Here is a 20,003-nt window from a genome sequence, read left to right as displayed (position 1 = left end):
CAGTCAGTGCTAGCCGTGTTTATGCAACGGCTAGCACTGATCATCGCCTCCCATCTTTCTCTCTTGGCCTGCTCACACAGTCACTGCATTCGTTCTCCATGTCCTCACATATCGGTAGGCGAAAGCCCATCTGCTTTTTTTTTCTTCCCAGTCAATGTATTGAACATCCCGTGCCTCCCTCCGAGATTTTTCAGCACCTGACGTGGTTTTATTACAGCCTCAAGGATCGGAGGCACCGCAAGCTTTCTGCACCTCAGGTGGTTATGCACTGCCTCCATGATCGGCCCATTTTGACTAAGCAAAAGTGTAATATGACGACATCACGTGATGTGACGTCACGATGATGTCACAAAGCTTTAATATCTGTGACGTCATCACATGATTTCTTGCATCACTCGTGTTGACGGTGCCGACAGTCAATTTTCGCGTTTGATGAGGCACCTAAGGCTTTCGCCTTAAAACACCATTCGGCTGTCCCTCCATGAAATTCCAGCTGTTGCTGGTGTTCTGGAGAGGTAGCTTGCAGTAATTAGGCGGGATAATTGGTCTCGCAATACATATTCAAACTACACTAGAATACAGTCAACTGCCGATTTTTCGGACGCCCGATTTACCGGACATGCTCAGAAATTCGGACACTTTCGCGGCACCGTCACCAGCCCCATAGACGTCAATGTATAAGAACGTCCGAAATTTCGGACACTCAAACTCTTCGGCGTCCAATTTTCTTAACTTTCTGCCGAAATTGCAGGTCCGAAAGGTATTAAGTGGAGCCCCCACCTCTGCCGCGTCTATCATCTCGTTGGTTTGAACCAGCGCTTTCGCGAGTCGATCTGTTTGCGACAGTAGCAGAGTCCGAGGGTCAGCTTTGCCGCAACGCTGAAGTATTATGGGATGAAGCAAACCAGAAATTCAAAGGGGCCGCTCTCACGGCGTCGTGCGGCGATGTCTTTACAACCCTTACGATAAGCATCTTCAGTCAACTGCTCGGTAGTGCATGTGGCCTAGTGCAGTTGCTTGCGTACTGCACGCATTTAATAGGCGAGGACCCAAACGCGCCGCGCCGCCATTCATGCTGCCGCTTTGTGCGGAACCGCTAAGTGCGCCGCACAGACGCGTCACCACGAACCCGTCCATGACAAATGCGTGCGTTTGGTACAGCAACAATACAGTGACGGCATCAGCTTAGTTGACGATGAGCTGCACACAACTAGAAACGATCGGGTTCACACGGCAGCAAATGCTGCGTATCAGCAGAGATTAGGCTATGTGTGTGCGCATTGTTTACGTGCGCACACGCATCGGGGAAAGCCGGATGAGTCGTCCGCTCTTCCACCACAGTCTTTGTGTTCTGCGTCATCGTTTCCGAACGCTCCATGCGAGAGAGCCCTAATCTATTCCGTGCTTTGCTGGTATCTGTGGCGCTCATTACGAGACGCAAATTTACAAGTGGCAGTTGGTACGTAGTTTAGCGGGGTTCGCAGCAGGTACCGAATGTACTTGCGAGAGCCTGGGCGCACACCAAAAGGCCTGATAAGTGTAGTGGGAGGCATTAAAGCTATTTTGTAAGTGGCTGTGGCGATTTCACCGCTTTAGCGGAATAAAAAAGCATGAATTCGTTTTTTCGGACTGCCCGATTTTTCGGACAATTTCGCGGTCCATAGGGAGTCCGAAAAATCGGACGTTGACTGTATGTAGCCATCATTTACGACCCGAATATTTCATACAATATAAGAAGCGGCGGCTTAAGAAGGATGCCGTAGCGTCAGTCTTTGCAGACTACCCTTCACGTTTGCAGCCCAAGGTAACAACCGAACCAAGCATGGCAAGTAATCACTAAATGTGACCGTGCTGCGTTCGAACACTCAATGAATGCATGTACCAGTAGCAACGCTGCCTCACGATTGCCGCCATGTACAGCGCTGACATTAGGTCCCGAAGCTGAAGAATCGGAGCCCATGGACACCACATGCGCTACCACCGAAACAACTGACAATCATCTATACAGTGTCACAATGAATGCGTGCACAAGGCTGCACAGGCTGCCCCACGCGACAAAAGCGTCCAGGTCAACAGCCATTCGGCCTCTACATTGCTCACTACCGAAAAGGCCAAATGGAAGACAAAAGAAAGAGAGCTGAGGAGCCAGATACTGAGGCTTCAAAAATCTGTCAACAAATACAAAGACAAACTCAAGCAACTGATAACAGGCCGCATTTTTCACGCCTGTCACATTGGCTCAAGTTGAGAGTCGGCACTACGACTTTACTTGAACAACAGCGTCTGTTCACACACATCGGGCAGCATTGCAGGAAGCACGCGGCATATGCAGCTGAATTTCGTTTGTTTTTCGTACCACCACGATTTAACTGGTTTCAGCTCTGAAATGGTGCAATCACTTGGCATAGTTCCTCATTTTCTGGCACCAGCTGTTGCTTTCTCTCGGTGGCAAAAAAAATGTAATTCTTAAAAGCTTTACGAAGGGAACAGCATATATCCCTGGAAGCAGTCTAGTGATATTTCATGCTATTTAGCGCATGAACTCCAGGCTTGCGTATAGTGTGCTACACCAGCAGACGATAGCATGCAACAGAGAACTTTAAGCGCCCAAGCTTTCAGTATTAGCTGCTGGCAAATGTTGCTTTCAAAAATTTGCTTTCAGATGGTCAAAAACCGACTCTCAATCAAGCGAACATAACGGTGACAAAAGAATCTTCCGCACATCACTGGCATGCACTCTCTGGTATGGGCCTAGCAGACGACGCGCGAGTGCCTCGATCAAATAGCCGCGAACGACCCATGCCTTTGAAATGGGCTGGTTGCCTAGAACGACAAGCGCTTCATGATTCCCGTTTACAAGTTTTCATTATACTTTACACAGCGCGAATGCAGCCAAAAACTGAACCATATAACAGCTTTGAATGCAGCCAGGACATTCATTTCCGCGAGCGACGACGTGACGGTGGGTCTACTACGATGGTGGTGCCTAGCGGCTAAAAGCCACACTAACGCCGACGACCAGTTCCCATTGCGCTCCTCTCCTGAGCCCAGGCACAGAAAGATAGAGGAGGCGCTGATACCATCTAAACAATTACAAATGAGAAGGCAAGTCTTCACAATTAAAATATGAAGAACAGTATAGAGCAAATACAGTCAATTCTCATTATATCAAATTATACGTTATAGCTTGCATCTTTAAAACAGAGTTCTTTATCCCATAGCTGACACAAAATAGGTTGATGATGACTAAATTTTTAAATAATTCATCTGAGAACCCATGCTCTGATTTTGTATTCGAAACCAAGCAGCAGCAAAACCATGTCTCCATAAATTTGTCCCCAAATAAGCAAAATTGCATTCATACTACAGATAGTATGATACTGATCTAAACTACTAACTGCTTTATTCTCCCGCATACGTAAGTACGTTAGCGGCGGTGACTTTGGCCTTGAACACATTTTAATATGGTTTTAATGTAAGCGAGAGTGTTCATTTGAGTTGGCAGGACTCGTAAAATTGTCACAAATATGATGCATTTAGTGGCTGCTCGGGCTTTCCGTGATGTTCCGCCTGTTTCATGAGTGTTGTCGTCATCACAAACAAACAAGTTTGTGGAGACAGAAGTCGTATTCTGGAAGTGGGTACCGGCAATGGCATTGGAACATTCGATAATGCATAAAAAAAAGCCAACGTTTTTCACCAACAATCAGATTATCAACATGACCATGCTCACCGCTACCATTGTGCTGTAAAGGTTACTTGCTTGTACTTTGACTGTTCCATTTTCAGGGGACAAGTTCGTAAACAACTCCAATTTTTACCAGTTTCACTGCTTGGTTCTTCACCATCACAACCACGTGAGAATAAATAAATATATAACCATGTGAGAAAATATATATAAAGGAGTTTTTGTTAATTAGTCGTGTCACGTCATTTTCGCTGCGAATAAGTATTTCCGCCTCGACATAGAGTTCATGTGCGAAAACGATAGGAGCCCGACTGTCAAAAAATTTTTATTAAAAATCTGTATTGTTTAAAAAAACACTCTGTGTATATATACAGGGTGTCCCAGCTATCACACAGCACGATTTAAAAAAAGAGGAACGGCATTACGTGAAGCAAACCTACTGCATATTGTTCCTAGTACACTGGAGTAGCCACTGCTATTTTTTTTTGTTAATGAGGTTTAATTAATTAGTCATAATTATATTTGTAACTCGACAAGTACTCACCTAATTGTCAAAATGTCAATGAGGTGTCTGTAGGCATGTTCGAATGGCATCTAACTGCGCTACTTTCAACAACGTGCTAATTGTGCGCTCATTTTTTCCGCTTGAACAAGCCCGTAAAATATGAAAAGTGACACGAAACTAGACTGTTGCGCGCGTCAGGAACCAGCGCCCTCAAACAGGCTCCCTATGAGGTAGACAGTATCAAGGAAAAAATGAAGAAAAAAACTGCATCGCCCTATCTGCCACTCCCCGGCCTAAGAAACGCACCGCTTGGTTTGACAGTCAGGCCGTAATCAGAACAGCTGCCGCGTTATCAGTAAGAACAGTCGGCCATGAGATATGGATGATTGCGGTGTACTATCAAAAAGAATGAATCCGAGCAAAATTGCACGCATATCGTTGGCGCCCAACCTGTACCCTTGCCAAAATGCGGAACGCCGTCTCTCGCAACAGACAACAGGCAAAGCGGTTGTTTGTAGTAAGCTTATTTGAGGGCGCTGGTTTCCTCTGCGGGTGGGAGCGTAGTCACCGTGTTATTTTTCATATTTCGCAGGCTTTCTTTATCAGCCGAAAAAAATGAGCCCATAATTAGTACGTTGTTAAAAATTGCGCAGTTAGATGTCCTTTGAACATGCCTACATACACCTCATTGACATTTTGACAATTAGGTGAGTACTTGTCGAGTTACAAATATAGTTATGACTAATTAATTAAACCTCATTAACAAAAAAATAGCAATGGCTACTCCAGTGTACTAGGAACAATATGCAGTAGGTTTGCTTCGCGTAACACCGCTCCTCTTTTTATAAATCTTGCTGCGTGATAGCTGGGGCACCCTGTGTGTGTGTGTGTGTGTGTGTGTGTGTGTGTGTGTGTGTGTGTGTGTGTGTGTGTGTGTGTGTGTGTGTGTGTGTGCGCGCGCGCGTGTGTGTCATTTATTATTTTTCGTTTTTTTCGGTGGTGCACATCAAAAAACGTGACGAGCCACTAGCATTCTGGAAACAGTGTAGAAAAATGTGTTGGAAGATGTAGGAATCTACAGGGTGTTTTTTTTTCGACAATACAAATTTTTGTAAAAATCCTATGGCTGTAAGGCTCCCATCGTTCTCCTTGTCGAGGTGGAAATACTTTGCCGCAGTTAAAATGACACTGTTGTGACTAATTAACAATAACTTTTTAATTACCTTTTTAATTATTGACTTGAGGGCAGGTGTTTATATTACAAAGTTGTAGTGCGTGCCAATTTATGGCATACCTATTTTTTAGAAATCACAAAAGTTCCAAGTACCGAGATATTCATCATCAAGTTTCATGTCCGAAATCGAAACTGATCGCGCAAGACGCGCACGAAGCACGACCATTCTGCTACATCAGACTGGAACTACCCGTAACATGGGAGTGACCAAATATGAATGACGGCACGCTGCGTCCATATGTTTTCAAGAAAATATGCAAGTCATCTCACTTGTGCCCACGCGTCGTCTTACTTTTGCGTATAGTATCTGGTGCTTATCTGTTTCTTTCAAACTGCACAAGAAAACCGTAATGTCAACCTTCTCATTGTCTGGGAAGCATAAAACTCAGGGGCGGCCACTGCGGTGCTTCTTCTTGCAGCCAGGCGAAATAGTTTTTCGCGCCTCTCCGTAGTTTAAGAAACACACACCACCCATCACAGGCAAACATTAAGCTGTTTACTTGTGTATTTCAGAATGCTTTCAGATTTTTCTGACCAGATTCTGCCTTTGGCGCGCCTTCATACAATTTCGATTTCGCCCTTGAAGTTTGATGATGAATATCTCAAACTACGCGCAACCTTTGTGATTTCTAAAAAATAGTATGCCATAAATTGGCACACGCTACAACTTTGTCATATAAACACCTACCCTCAAGTCAATTAAAAAATCAATTAACAAGATTTTGTTAATTAGTCACGTCACCATCATTTTAGCTGGGGGAAAGTACTTCCGCCTCGACAGAGTTCATGTGCGAAAACAACAGGAGACAACTGTCAGAATTTTTATAAAAAGCTATATTGTCCAAAAAAAAAAAACACCTTGTATATAATCCGTATGATGCCTGCTAGTGCATGAATGTGGACAAGGTTAGATGCTATGCAAGAGGCACGGGAATTTTCAACATACCGATACCTATGTGATTGACAAGTCTGTTTGCTTATGCACCATCATATTAAAGGGACACCAAAGAGAAACAATGAATCGGTTTAAATCGATAAATTGTGCACCGAGAACTCCAGTGTCGTTAATTTCGCCATCATAGGTTTATTAACTAGAGGATAAAATGAAGTTCAATGTTTCATTTTAAATTTCGCAGCCGAAATCTCCCCACGTGACATCATGGATTTCAAAGTGTATTTATTGTATATTGGTGCCATTGGCTCAACAAAATTACCCCAAACTTGGTATGTTAAGGTCTATGGGCCCCTCAGAGGACAATGTACTTCGTTTTTACCAATTACAAACTACGTGGTCCCTAGTAGGCACCACCAAAACATGTGACGTCACAGCGAATGGTGCGGAAACTTCAATGTGGCGTCACCACCCACATTTTTTTTCGCCTTTTCTCACTAACTAAGCGTCTTCTCGCAGCAAGCGTGGTGTTTTTGGTATCATGAAAGAGTACTTTACTAATATCATAAAAATCGTTTTGCTCTTTAGTGTCCCTTTAACTTGAAATGTCAGCATAAAATAGCAGCCCTAGTTTTTCACATACTTGCAGGTAAATGTGACATGCAATCATAGTGCAACTTGTTTCTAAGTGCGTAGTAGCCCCAGACGTATATTATGGTGTCTGAATTGAGCCATTTGCACAAAGGCATTTGAGTCGTTTTCATTTTCTTCGCACTTGAACTTATGCACACAGTACAAAAGTAAAGGGAATACTTACGACTTTACTGCTCGGCTCGGGCAAGGTGCATCTAGCTCTTGTTGAAGCAGATCCAAGATATCTTCCTCACTGCTTTACAAAAAATAAAAAATAAACACAGCTTTAAAAAGAAAGTTAAATTTAGGGTTTTACATTCAAAGACTATAACCTGATTATGAGGCACACCGCAGAGGAGGGTGGGACAAATTTTCACCACATGGAACTGTGCCCCTAAATTTAAATAAATGAGTGTTCCTGCATTTGGCCTACATTAAATTGCGGCCTCCATTGCTGGGATCAGATCCATTCAGGTCCATGACCTGGATGCTTAGGAGCACAATGTCATATCCACTAAGCTACCGTGGTGGGTCTAAATGCAGACTGTTACATTCTTTAAAAGAAGTATGCATGATGTATAAAAGGAACCATGAAATTAATGCAAGTTCACAACAGAATTTGCCAACAATTAAAGAACTAACTATATTTAATCGCCGCTGGGGAGGGAGCGACGAGGTCGTTACGAAGGGCGATGGGCACGCACAGTGAACGAACGAGGGGCGGAGGAGGAAAAAGACCGCGGCAGCGCTGTGCGGGCTCGCCGATTGGGGAAGGATGGTGGTTGCCTATGCGACGGAGTTGCCTTTGCACCGCGGCGGCAAGGCGGCAGGCTCCGCGCCGCTTGCCGGCAGCGCGTTACGCGTGGAACGTACGATCGCGTCTCATCAAGTGCCTTTAAGTAAGTTTCCTGTCGGAAAAGCGTCCGTCGTTATCACAACTTGCTACAGATATCGCGTTTGCGACCTCGTCGCAAATTGAAAAGTTTTGCGGCTTCACGACGCGAGCTTTCGCCTTTTATGCCAGTGCGCGGACTGAAACGACCTTGCGGGCTTTTGTCGCCGTTGATCTCCTGCCGCGAACACAACTTCGTATCAACCGCGCTGTTCTTAAGTTAGTGCTTGAGTGCGATCTTTCGAGTCCGATCTTCATGTTGTCTTGGACAAACTTCCACGACACATGCTGAACGGCACGCTAGGCCTAATCAGCGTTGGTTGCTTTTCGGTAGCGGCGCGGGCGATAAAAGTTGCGGTTTGGTGCGGAATCAACGAAACTTTTTGCGATGGCCTGCACTTGAAGGGAAGAGAATCATATAGTTAATGAAAACGAGGGCATGGTTGCACATGCACTCTCGAATTGTGGTTCCGGATTCGATTGCAATGTCTTGGACATCGCGTGCGCGCCCGCGAAATCGAACGATCGGTACCGCTCAGCACGTGAAAATTCGGTCGCGATTCGACATGGTTTTGTGTAAGCGCATACCTCGAGGTGGCCTGAAACGTAGTCGGCGACTTTCCGCGATGGCACTTTGTTTTGTTTGCTTTTTTTCCCCGTGTTCATTCGTTGGCAATGCAGGTCTTTGGCGGTTAATTTTGAACATTCGGAAATTTAAGTGGTTGTAAGCGCCCCAAATCGCATATGTCGATTATCGGACTAAACTATAGTGTACCGAATAGGAATGCTATAGTGGGGCATCCTCTCTAGCGCTGTCTAGTGGGTCTGCCTCTCATGCGCATTGCTCGGAAGACGCTGCTCGCACTTGGGGTCTGTGAACTGATGTGGTCAACCTCATCTACTCCTTATCTACTCATGTCAGAAACATGCAGCCACGCGATTTTCTCAGGTGTGCATGCCAAAAAAAAAAGGGCTACACCCCTCCACTTCGGGTCAATTGTGCTATAAATTGTGCAGAGCGTTTCCGGCTAAAGGATCACCTGGCATATGCCCAGGCATGTTAAAACTGCTTTTCCGCTATACAGTTAAAACTCGATCTAATGAACATCGATTTTAAGAAGTTCCCAATCTAACGAAGAAATTTCCATTCCCTGGCAAATACCCATAGGGTTCAGTGTTGCCACCAACCCCAATTTAACGAAGTTTTTCCTGAAATAACTAAGTGAAAAAGCGGTGATTTCCTTCTAATTTTGACCGAGACGGGCTTTTCTTCGAGCATGCACTCTAAATCTATCGCTCTGAAACATCTAGGCGCCATAGTTGCGGCCCTAGCTTTGTTTTGACAAGGCTGCACGCCACAGAATGCACAGAATACGGGCTCACTCAGCAACCGGTGGCGTTCTTACATACCAGATGGTGCTAGAGGCGGTACTGGTTGCTTTGGTTATTTCATGGTTTATGCGACGGCTAGCACTGATCATCGCCTCCCATCTTTCTCTCTTGGCCTGCTCACACAGTCACTGCATTCGTTCTCCATGTCATCACATATCGGTAGGCGTTCATAACTCCATGTGACCATCTACCTGGCCTACATCGCCTGGACAAAGCGTTCCTTACATCTGCCCGCCCTCGGTAGCCCTCACGGACTTTTCAGATACGCAGACATGAGTTGCCGACAGAAACAATGCCGTGAAAGCTTTTGGGTGCCACTACCGTTACACTTTTGGATTTCGAAGGACCGAAAAATTCCTTTCTCGATTTCACGAAATTTCCGATTTAACGAAATAATTCTAGCAGCCTTCATTAAATCGAGTTTCAACTGTATTGCAATGTTGTTATGAAAAGTAAAACCTCAGACAAGGTGTGGATTCAAATCAATAATTTTTCCAGAACTGAACCTGGACACAAACAGATATTGGGGCCTCTTTGTTTTTCCAGTTTTGGCTTCCAAAGCCTGCCACGGCCAGCCAGAATGCATTTGATTTTGTTAGGTTATTCCACCAAGTGCGCAGCACAATTCAAGTGCACATTAATTTCTCGCATGGCTCAACAGTTCTTGCAACCCACGGGTTACCACAACCTGGCAAGGACAATTTTGATGTTGCAGGGTGATTCCACGAGAGATCGAACATGCATGCCCGGTCGATATTTTTGTTTTGTCTGGGTTTTTTATACATTATGTGGGCACTTTCAAAGCGCAAGGAATGGAAAAATTAATTTCTAGAAAACGCTCCCAGCGCGCCAGGCGTTCTGTTTTTGCTCAACGCAATATTTTCGGACTTCACGGCTTAATTTAACGTGAACTATGAATGTTGTGTTGTGTTGAAATTTTTTCTGCTGGTTTTAATGCGCATTACTGTGAATTACATCCATGCTTTCTTTATACCATCCTCAATAGGGAAAAAATGTGAAAAAAAAAAATGGCAAACACAGCCCAAATCAAAAAAGTTTGCTAAGTTTGATGCGCCTTGGCACCTTTCGTATTCCACACAGGAACTTCAAAACAGTTTCAAATATAGAAAAGAGCCTTTGCAACATTTCTGCGGAAGGTCGTTTTCTACAGGCAGCATGAAAAAAGAAAAAAATAGCTAAAGAAGCGAGTTTTTAAAAAAAAGCTGCACGAGGCGGGCGGGCAGGCAGGCCTGTGCTCCTCGAGCCGAATTTCCCACCGCGTGCCGCCCCCCCCCCCCCTGCCTTCAAACATTGTCCAGCCACTCACGAGTGCCACCACGCACTGCGCCGGCTTCCTTAAAGAAAGAAAATCGGCTTTTACATTGGCAGTGACACTCTACGGTTGTTGCAGTAGTCTCTGCACTGCACTTCGTTAACGTGACGCCAGGTGACTCCAATAAAACAAAAAATCCTTGCTCCGTATCGTTACGCCTCGAGTTTACGCCGCATATGGAGTTCGCTCTTTGGTTTCGATGCCATGTGCAGCGCGTGCATGGTTTCACTGCGCGCGCATACAGCAGCCCCTGACTACGTGCAGCTTTTGCGATTTTTTAAAATGCCGACAAACGTGTCGTCACTACTGAGATGTCAGATTAGGCGCTGGTGGAAACTGTCCGCAACCACGGTGACGACGACGAATCTTTGGAGGTCGACTTGCACTTTGTCATCTTGCGCCACACCGCGGGTTCGCAAGACCGTGGCCTCTGAGATTGGCTCCGGCAACACGACGGCGCGTTGCCATCCCTCACATTCAGTATTGCCATCCCTCACAAACAAGCAATAGAGCAAAATACCGCAGTTTTTTGCCACTAAATAAATGTTTTGGGTGAGCTCTGCCATCTATTCCTTTTGTGTTTAGTTGGTGCGTTCAAACCTAGCATCAAACCTAGCAAGCTTTTTAACATGGGCTGTGCTTGCCACTTTTTTATTACATTTTTTTCCTTTTGAGAACAGCATAAAGAAAGCATGGATGTAATTCACAGTAATGCATATTAAACCCAACTGAAAAAAATTTTGACCCAACTTTTATAGTTCGCGTTAAATTCAGCCGTGAAATCCGAAAATACTGTGGGGAGCAAAAACAGGACGCACGCGCCGCCACCTTCAAATATTTTTCTGGTGCGGTGGGAGCGTATTTTTGGAAATAAAGTTTTCGGTTCCGTGCACTTTGAATGTGCCCGCATAAGATATACAAAAACCCAGGCAAAACAAAAATATCGGCTGGACATGCATGTTCGATCTCTCAGTGGAATCACCCTGCTGCTCTTTGGAAGCTTTCTGGCTAGCAGAAGGAGGGAAAAGAAAAGGGGAGGGGAGGGATAGCGCACGCCACCACATTTTTGTGGGGACTCTACGGATTGCAGTGTCGGCACTTGAGAACTTCACCTTCAGCTGTCATTACGCATGACGCTATCTCCTAAAGCTTGTTCCCATGCCTTGCGAAATGGTGCATTGCGAAATGGTGCAATTATGAGAGGCGGCAAACATAGGAGGCTGCTTTTTTCTCACTTCTTTTAATCATATTTTGTGGAGCCTCTCATGAACACAACAGTGCACCTCTGCCGTCTGTCTGTATCATGTCTCAAAAATTGTAGATATTCATACACACATGTTGTGGTGACTTTCAGAGTTCATTTTTCAGTAATGGTATCAGTCATTATATCTCGTGTTTACGTGCTGCTTTTTATGCACTTCACGAAGACATCGTTAATAGCGTGTGCAACTGCTAGCTGTTTCATTCAGTGAGATGACTGAGTGTGTGACTGCCATTGAAACAGATATATGTTCTAACGCTGCCACCAATGTTGATAGAATGCACTGATTAAATATAGTCAGCTAATTTGATCTGAACACACATCTATGCATAAGCATATGAAGATGCTCGTATCGATACTAATGTGTGAAAAAAATGGAGATGAAGAGAAATACATCCTATCGATCTTTGTTTTTTCATCTCCTTTTTTTTTTGTTTTTGGATCTTAGCAACTATACGAGTATGTCAGGTCGGCTAGCTCGAACGAAATCTTTGCTATATCAAACATGGAGGTGCTCCTGCCCTTAATTTAACAGAGCTAGGGGTCAGAAGAGAGGCACCATCAGCTGAAATGAATCAAAGTAACATGATACACAAGTTTGTTTTGTACACTCTTCCTTATTCTTGATAGTCAAAGGAAGACAGAATGCAAGCTAATCAATGTCATTGGGCGATACGATCGCTGCAAGCACATATTCTCGAGATGTTGCTTTCAGGGATATGATGACTTTCGCATGATTTGCGATCATGACACCTAATGTGCCCAACAGTGATTGTTACACGGTGCAAAAGTGAGCTAGTTGCAGAGCATGTTCTGCACCAAGTAGCGCAAGAACTTGAGAATGGGATCGTATCCCCTAATATGATCACTTGAAAATATCACTACATCCTTTTGGCAAAACTAGCTACATACTTCTAAGTGGGCAATGCTGAAAGGGACAGCTATATGCGCTCGTATAGCGCAATGTTTTGGCCACTGCCTTTGCAGTAGCATTTGTTTACGTTTGTGCTGGCCCTCTCGACCTTCAATATTGCAACCTTTGTGCAGCTTTGGGCTATACGGAGATCCCAGCACATGTGACCATGACGGTGTTTCTTGTCAGGACTGCAACAAGCTAGAAGCCGTCCGGCGATTAGCGGGATGCCAGAACTCCGAAAATCCAAGAGGCCCACCCTTGGAATGCATCTGAACACAAACTAAACCTGAGCCGAAAAAAATATACACTGGTTATCAGTAGGGTACAAGGCAGCTCAAAGAATAAGCGACAAAAGCTATTGCAGTCTACAGACTGATTTAAATAAAGGCTCGTCCAAGTGATTCTGGTGTAATGCTGTTAGGTGCACCTGAACAAACACAAAAAGGAAGTTATTTATGCAGTACAGTTACCCACAGTTGAGTAAGCATGTCTCACTTCAATGCAGTCTATCAATTACTTCACTGTCTCAGTTTAGAAAAAGCAACTTAGTTTTTACCAATCTCAACACGTTTGTAATCCTTCAAAATGACGCCTGATGCTGTAGTCTTAAATTCAACAAGCACTACACTCCAGACTAGATTAATCTTGTGATGTACTGCTTTTCTTCTGTATGATTAATTTCATTGCGATAAATAACCATATTTAATTCTGCAGTGTCACATGTGGTGCAAATGTATCAATTTATGTAAAGAGTTTTGTTCCTGACCAGGCAATAAAACTTCACTATATTTCATTACAACCAATATTGGATGTTTGTCTTTCTCTAACAGTACTATTTGACCCAGCTTGAAAGTTTTGCTCTTCGGATTGCCATATAAACTCCAAATGTTTTATTCATTTTCAGTATAATAAGCAACAGAAAAAAATGTGGAAAAGGAAAAGTTCAGGGATGGATGCATCGAAGGGCCAACATGCTTGTCATGCAATGCAGTGCTCATAAGGTGGCAGTGTTTATGAGTATGCCTGCTGTAGCTATTATAAGTAAACTTCACTGATATTTATGTAAAAGCATCAATCACTGTTTCCAATCTGCCAATGGGCTAATTTGTTCTGCCTCATGACAAAATTTGTGGATAATGACATGCACCTGGCATCACATGATTGGAAATGAAAAGGAAATTATATGGAAAATTACAAGGTAGAAGTTTCGGTGAACTTGCAAGTTGTGCAGTGCTGCCTGGAGCGTTTCAACTTAGCACCTTTAAGTCAATACCACTGTGTAACGCGTTGAAGCTAAAGTTTACTGTGCTGAACCAGTTTGTGAACCTGTTCAAGCACTGCGAACAGGTTCATGAACCATGGAAAGATTTTTTATATCCTAATAAAACTGAAGCAGAGCAAAATAGGGCACACTGAACCCAAACTCACACCCTTATTTTTTTGGTTCGATAATCTGGTGTCAAGTTTATGGTCAGATCTGAACGCATACAATACGTTGTGAGGGCTCATTCACTGGTATTCTGAAGTGACGACAACGCAGAGGTGGAAAAGAGTGCATATTTTTCAAACAGCCTGAAGAAGCATCGCAAGTTAAAGTGTATATGGAAAGATGGAGAGAAAATGCACTTACTCATCAACAGCTTCACAAGCAGGCTGGTTAGTTGTCCTTTCAGTCGCTTGAGGCTTCTGAAACGGAGGAGGTGGTATCTCTGGAAAGATCGTGGGAGGCTTTGATGTTAGCTGTAGAGATCCTTGGAACTGAGGCTGCACAGCTGGACTAGTGGACTGTACAGCAAATCCACCAACAGTTGGTACTGGGCAGTGAAGTGGCTTTGAAGCTGGCTGTCCACTTGAATGTGTGGACTGCATGGTTGTCTGTGCAGTTGATTCTGTACATGGCTGCACAGTTGATGCACGGCATCTAGCTAATCGCTTTTCTTCTTGTTCAAAAAGTTCTTGCCAATCCTTTGGAAGTGGAATCCCTCGGCGCTGGCATACATCAAACAACGAAAGATAGTAATTTGTATTAGGTTGGCGAGGTATAACAAACTCCTGAGGGACTTGTTCAGAGTACTGCGGTGTAGGCCTTTGTATGCCATTGGTATGGGGCAATGATGTAAGCTGCACTGGCAGTGTAAATGGCACACCCTGCATTTGCTGCACTTGGTCGATTGGTACATCAGCAAACTCTTTGTCTAATGATTGAACGGGTTTGGTCGCTTGTGAATCAGATGCAAAGATGCGGTCATGTGACTCAGCTTGGCCAGTATGGTGGGAATCTCGAGCTCTCAGATCGATGTGGGCTGGTTGAGGTCCAAGGGCTGTCTGCGTGCTCTCATCAACTACATGTCGGCAGGGGGATGGGTGCACCGTAACTGTTGGTTGTGGACTGGTGGTATCCCTGCCAGTGTTCACAGATGGAGGTGAATTTGGCACATCATCTTGTAGCAATATAGAAAATGGTCCAGCTTCCATGACCTGGGCCATTACTGCCTGGAGGTAGAAAGCAAAGGTAGGAATGTATGACAAGTGCTTACATATAAACTAGATGACAAATTAGTGCATGAAACCTACTGCATAACCATTATTGAAATAAAGGTGCTTTCACTGAGTGAAGCAGACAGCAAATAAGACACTTATGAGATTATGTCAGGAATACTGCACAAGAAAGGCACAACAATAGTATGTGTGTATGTATCCTCCCGAGCACCCTCCGCACGCCTCAAGATCACCTATATATGCTATATAATACCCCTGTCACCTGCATATGCTATAAAATACCCGTCACACAACACACGTAATGTCATTTGCAGTAAATGACATTCATATTGAATGTTATTCTAGCCTTGTGTTCCCGGTCTACACAGGTATACAAAATGGCATTCGCAATAGATGACAATGTTTGTCATCAGTCCAGTGTGCTTTTTCCTTCTTAATATTCTCCACTGACGACACTGCAGAACTTGCTTTCATGGCTGGCGGATAAATATGTGCAAAAATCTGACCTTGCTACTGCAGCAACACTTCACCAGAACAACATGGAGGCATTGAAGAAAAAGAAGAAAGATGAGCGTTTGTAGATGTGGCCGACAGGAGCTGTTGGCGTGAAGTCGGAGTCTGGGAACAATATATTTGCACGAATTGCTCCAACTATCGTACTAAACGCCAAAAAAATATCAAAAAGTTAACATCAGCCATTAATAAGAATCATAACATTGATTACATTTTGCTTTAAGTTATCGATTTTGTAATTTTCTGCCAAGTCCTGTCTGAGATTACACGTCACATGTGTTCGGAAAATGCACTGAATGGGCGAATTGCATTAGCTGAGAATATCATCTGCTATGCCTATGTAGCAGCACCAAAAATGGCATTAGCACCTAATCACATTCGCTGCGAATGACATTACACGTGCTGTGTGACAGGGGTACAAAGATTCACTGCAATGCAGCAGTGTAATGGGGGAAAGCATATTGTAGTGTGACGGGAAGTGATCATCTGCGCAATTACCAATTGTTAACAAAAAACCACTATCACACTTTGGTTTCAGTGGTCTCAGACCACAGACTGCACTGGTTCCAGCCATGACTTTGCTGTTGCTCTTAAGGCTACTTGAAAATTCTGCACCACCCTGTGTTTCATAATTAATCTCAAGTGTTTTCCTGAGGCCACAGGTTGCCAGAAATATTTTAAATTTCACATTTGAAATTATTTTATTGCAATGCAGCAGAACTAAGTATCTGCTGAATTACCACCAAGCCTACCCTTCATGTACCTTCAAGCATGTCTTGAAATAGGCAATAAAGGTACTTAAATTATCCAAAATTGTTTTCTACAACCTCATCAAGGTTTGAATACTTTCCATCTCATAAGTTTGCATGCAAGCATTGGTACAATGGCTGCTAGATGGAAATGCGCACTGTGCAGCATGACCCGTGCTCCGAAAAAGGCATGAGAGGGCTAGTTTCCTCGGCCGCCACCACGGCGCCACTAGAGGGGGATAGGTACTGCGACCGCCCATGAGATGAAATGCACGGCGCTTGAGCGGGTGCGTCTTTTTGTGATGCGTGAAATCTTTTAAAATCCACATAGCATACTATATATTAATTACCACTCTTCCTTGAAGCAAGCAGCAGCTATTAGAAAATTTTCGGCCTTGCCCTGCCCGAAATGCAACTTCGTGCACTGATCGCTTTCTATGAAAGAAGTAATTGTGGGCATACTTTGCTGGTAACCAAAAGGATCACGACAAATGGATTTGGAGGTGTTCTTGCATTAAACGGTAGCATGCTTTAACCAGAAAGTACAAATCTGCATCTCTTGACATGCGCCATCGCCGCCAACAAAGAAATAAATACAGTGCCACAGTAAATATTGCCTCAAGTACCCACCACACGCCTTTTGTCTCTTTTTGCCAAAGTGCACAAAAGATTCTGGCTCTGTCACACGACCGTCCAATAGCGCACGGTGGCGATGCCAAGGAGCATTTCGAAACTATTGCAGGGTCCAGGGATACGTAGCGACTGACATAGCAACAGAGTGGACAGTATTTGCTTTCTGCGTTCCATTTGTATGCATCTGCACCGCGATCTGCCACTAAGCAAAAAACTGACTGTTTCAGTGAAACAATGTACGGCCGTATGGAGCAGATCGTCCCTGGCTAGTTGTGTGCAGTGCATCGCTTACTCGGCTCAGGCCATTACTGTGGGGCTGCTTGCTGTACCATACGCACATGTTTGCCGTTGGGTTATCGTTGGGTTATCGCAGCGACGACGGGCTTCCTGCAAGCGATGCGCACTCCACAAGCACGCGATGTGGTAGCGGTCATGGCAGTGGACGGAGGCACGTTTGGGCGGTTGCCTAATTAGAGCGCACAGTATGGCGAAAACGCTTACTGTACCTTACGCGCGCGCTTGGCATGACAGTGTCAATGCAGCGAGGTTTCTCAGCGCCAGCGACGCTCAACTCAGCAACAGCAAGCTGCTTTCTTGAAAATAAAAGGTGGCACGAAAATAAGATACATTCACAAGCGAGGGCACAGGGACAAGCGCAAACTCACACTGCTTTATTCATAGGTGGAACCACTGAATAAATAGGAAATACAGTGATGCTACCAAGGACTTCTGATTTGGAGCAATTTTCGGAGCATTTTGGAGCAGCGAAAATTTCCATCTTGGAGCACTTTGGAGCAGATAATTTTACATCCTGGAGTGCACTACAAAAGCAAATTGTATTAACATTCAAGCACCTGAACAATTATTATGGGGCTGTTATGAAGAGCTAGAAATATTTCAATTCATTGCATGTCTCATGGAAAAAATTGATCTCAGGAGAACTCCACATTTCACTCGATAATGAAAAAATAAGGGCTCATGCACTCGAGTGTTCAGGATTAACCGCTTCGGCAATTATTTTCGACACTAGCAAATAAACAGAATACCGGATCAATAAAATTTTACTTTACGAAATAACACTCTGGGCAACACAATACATCTATGTGGTTATCAGCAGACGTGGTAGACAAACGCCGTGACATACAACAGTGCCTCAATGCCAAAAAGTCGCACTGTCCCTGATGCATTCCCTTAAGACAACTCCAAGGCAAAAGCCAGGTTCTTTTTCTTGTCGATCGATGTGTTGCTCCTCCCCCTCCCTCTCAGCAAGCTTTCTGCACGTCACCTGGTTTTGCACTACCTCCATGATCGGCGCACCGATCACGGAAGCAGTGCAGAGCGGCGATGCCATGTGATGACGTCATCACGTAACATCACGATATATGACGCCATGATGACGTCACAAGTTTTGATGATCTATGACATCATGATGACACCATCACGGGATGATTATTTCTTGTGCCAATAGACTGACGCCGCCGACAGTCAATTTTCCAGTGGTGGGAATGCCTTCCAGCATTTTGGAGCAGCCATTGGAGCAGGCAAAATCTGCTTTTGGAGCAGCTACCCCTGTGTTTGGAGCAGGCACAGACTTTTCATGAAACACACAGAGGAAGAAAATTTTGCCTAGAATTTAGCCAAGCTGCCTAGAATTAGCCAATTTAGCCTAGAAATTTAGCCAAGCTGCAAAGAAAGCCCGCGAAATAAAAAAAAAAAATCCACGTGACTAGCGCACTCGCACGCCGTGATCGTGCTGCTCTCAGCCGTGGTAGCCACCATGCCGTGGTTTGACTGAACGAAATCAGCTGCGGCTGCGACTCGCCGGCTCCGTTGCAGCGGTAGGCCCATAAGTTGGCAGTTGTTGCTTGGCCCGCGCTTGCTAAAACTTGGACCGTCACGCGCGCCAACTGGCTGACACAGGCCAAGAAACGACCGCCAACTTATCGGCCTACCGCAGCAACTAGCTGTGACGAAGCCGGCGAGTCGCGGCCGCAGCCGATTTCGTTCGCTCAAACCACGGCTGAGAGCACCACAATCGCGGCGCGCGAAAGCGCTAGTCACGTGTTTCTTTTTTTTTTCGTATTTCTTGAGCTTCTTTGCAGCTTGGAAGAAATGGTACACGTGAGACTTTCTTTCTTGCAAATAATGCAATGGGGGTTTGTGAAGACGCTCTCGAACTTTGCAAATCCCACTTCTTGCCTAAAGTCAATATTTAGCAATTGAGTTAATAATCCTAATTAACAAATTATTTACAAAACAAAAAAATATCTGTAGCGCGCAAGGTGGCTATCATCAATATGTAAATTATTTCACTCAACTGCCTCTAATATTGCATTTTTTAACCCTTGGCACAAGTTAGCTGGGACACCCGTACACACACAACACACACACACGCACACACACACACACACACACGATTATATATATATATATATATATATATATATATATATATATATATATATATATATATATATATAGTTACACTGCGTGCCGGGATAACGTTTTACGCAATAAAAGTTTACTGCGCCGCTGAACTTGCTGACGCCACAGTGTCTCTTTTCGAAAGTGCGGAAATCGGTCGATAAATGATTCCTACTTCCGCGCGATTGCAGCGATGCAAGCATAGGGCAATAACGAATGTGAGGTGGCGGCCACCGACGACTGCGCCAGTATGACGTATCGCTGACAACCCTGTCGCAATAAGTATATTCACCTAACTTCTCGGGCATGCCTGTCGCGTCGCGCTGCTTGAAGCCTACTGCACGCATTTAGCCGCCGATCGTTGCTGCTCGTTGTGCCGGACCGCGTTCACACGCGCACCGCTTTGTAGAAACGAAAGCAGCTCGCTGTTGCGGATCGT

At 44.5% G+C, this 20,003-nt stretch overlaps 1 protein-coding gene across 2 annotated transcripts in view; it reads right to left on the bottom strand.

Annotated features, from left to right (window-relative positions):
- Positions 1-20,003, bottom strand: part of LOC119396069 (uncharacterized) — a 189,906-nt gene that overhangs the window by 64,690 nt on the left and 105,213 nt on the right. The window contains exons 13-14 of one of the 2 annotated variants that reach the window (XM_037663142.2): positions 14,377-15,239; positions 7,137-7,208 (exon numbers count right to left, since the gene is read on the bottom strand). In XM_037663142.2, coding sequence (XP_037519070.1) covers positions 7,137-7,208; positions 14,377-15,239 — 935 coding nt within the window. The remainder of the gene's footprint in view (positions 1-7,136; positions 7,209-14,376; positions 15,240-20,003) is intronic. The other variant, XM_037663152.2, reaches the window with a different exon arrangement.

This window comes from Rhipicephalus sanguineus, chromosome 1, assembly GCF_013339695.2.
Source record: "Rhipicephalus sanguineus isolate Rsan-2018 chromosome 1, BIME_Rsan_1.4, whole genome shotgun sequence".
Taxonomy (NCBI): Eukaryota; Metazoa; Arthropoda; class Arachnida; order Ixodida; family Ixodidae; genus Rhipicephalus; species Rhipicephalus sanguineus.
Note: the sequence above shows the minus strand (reverse complement) of the source record. Positions and strands in the feature narration are given on the sequence as shown.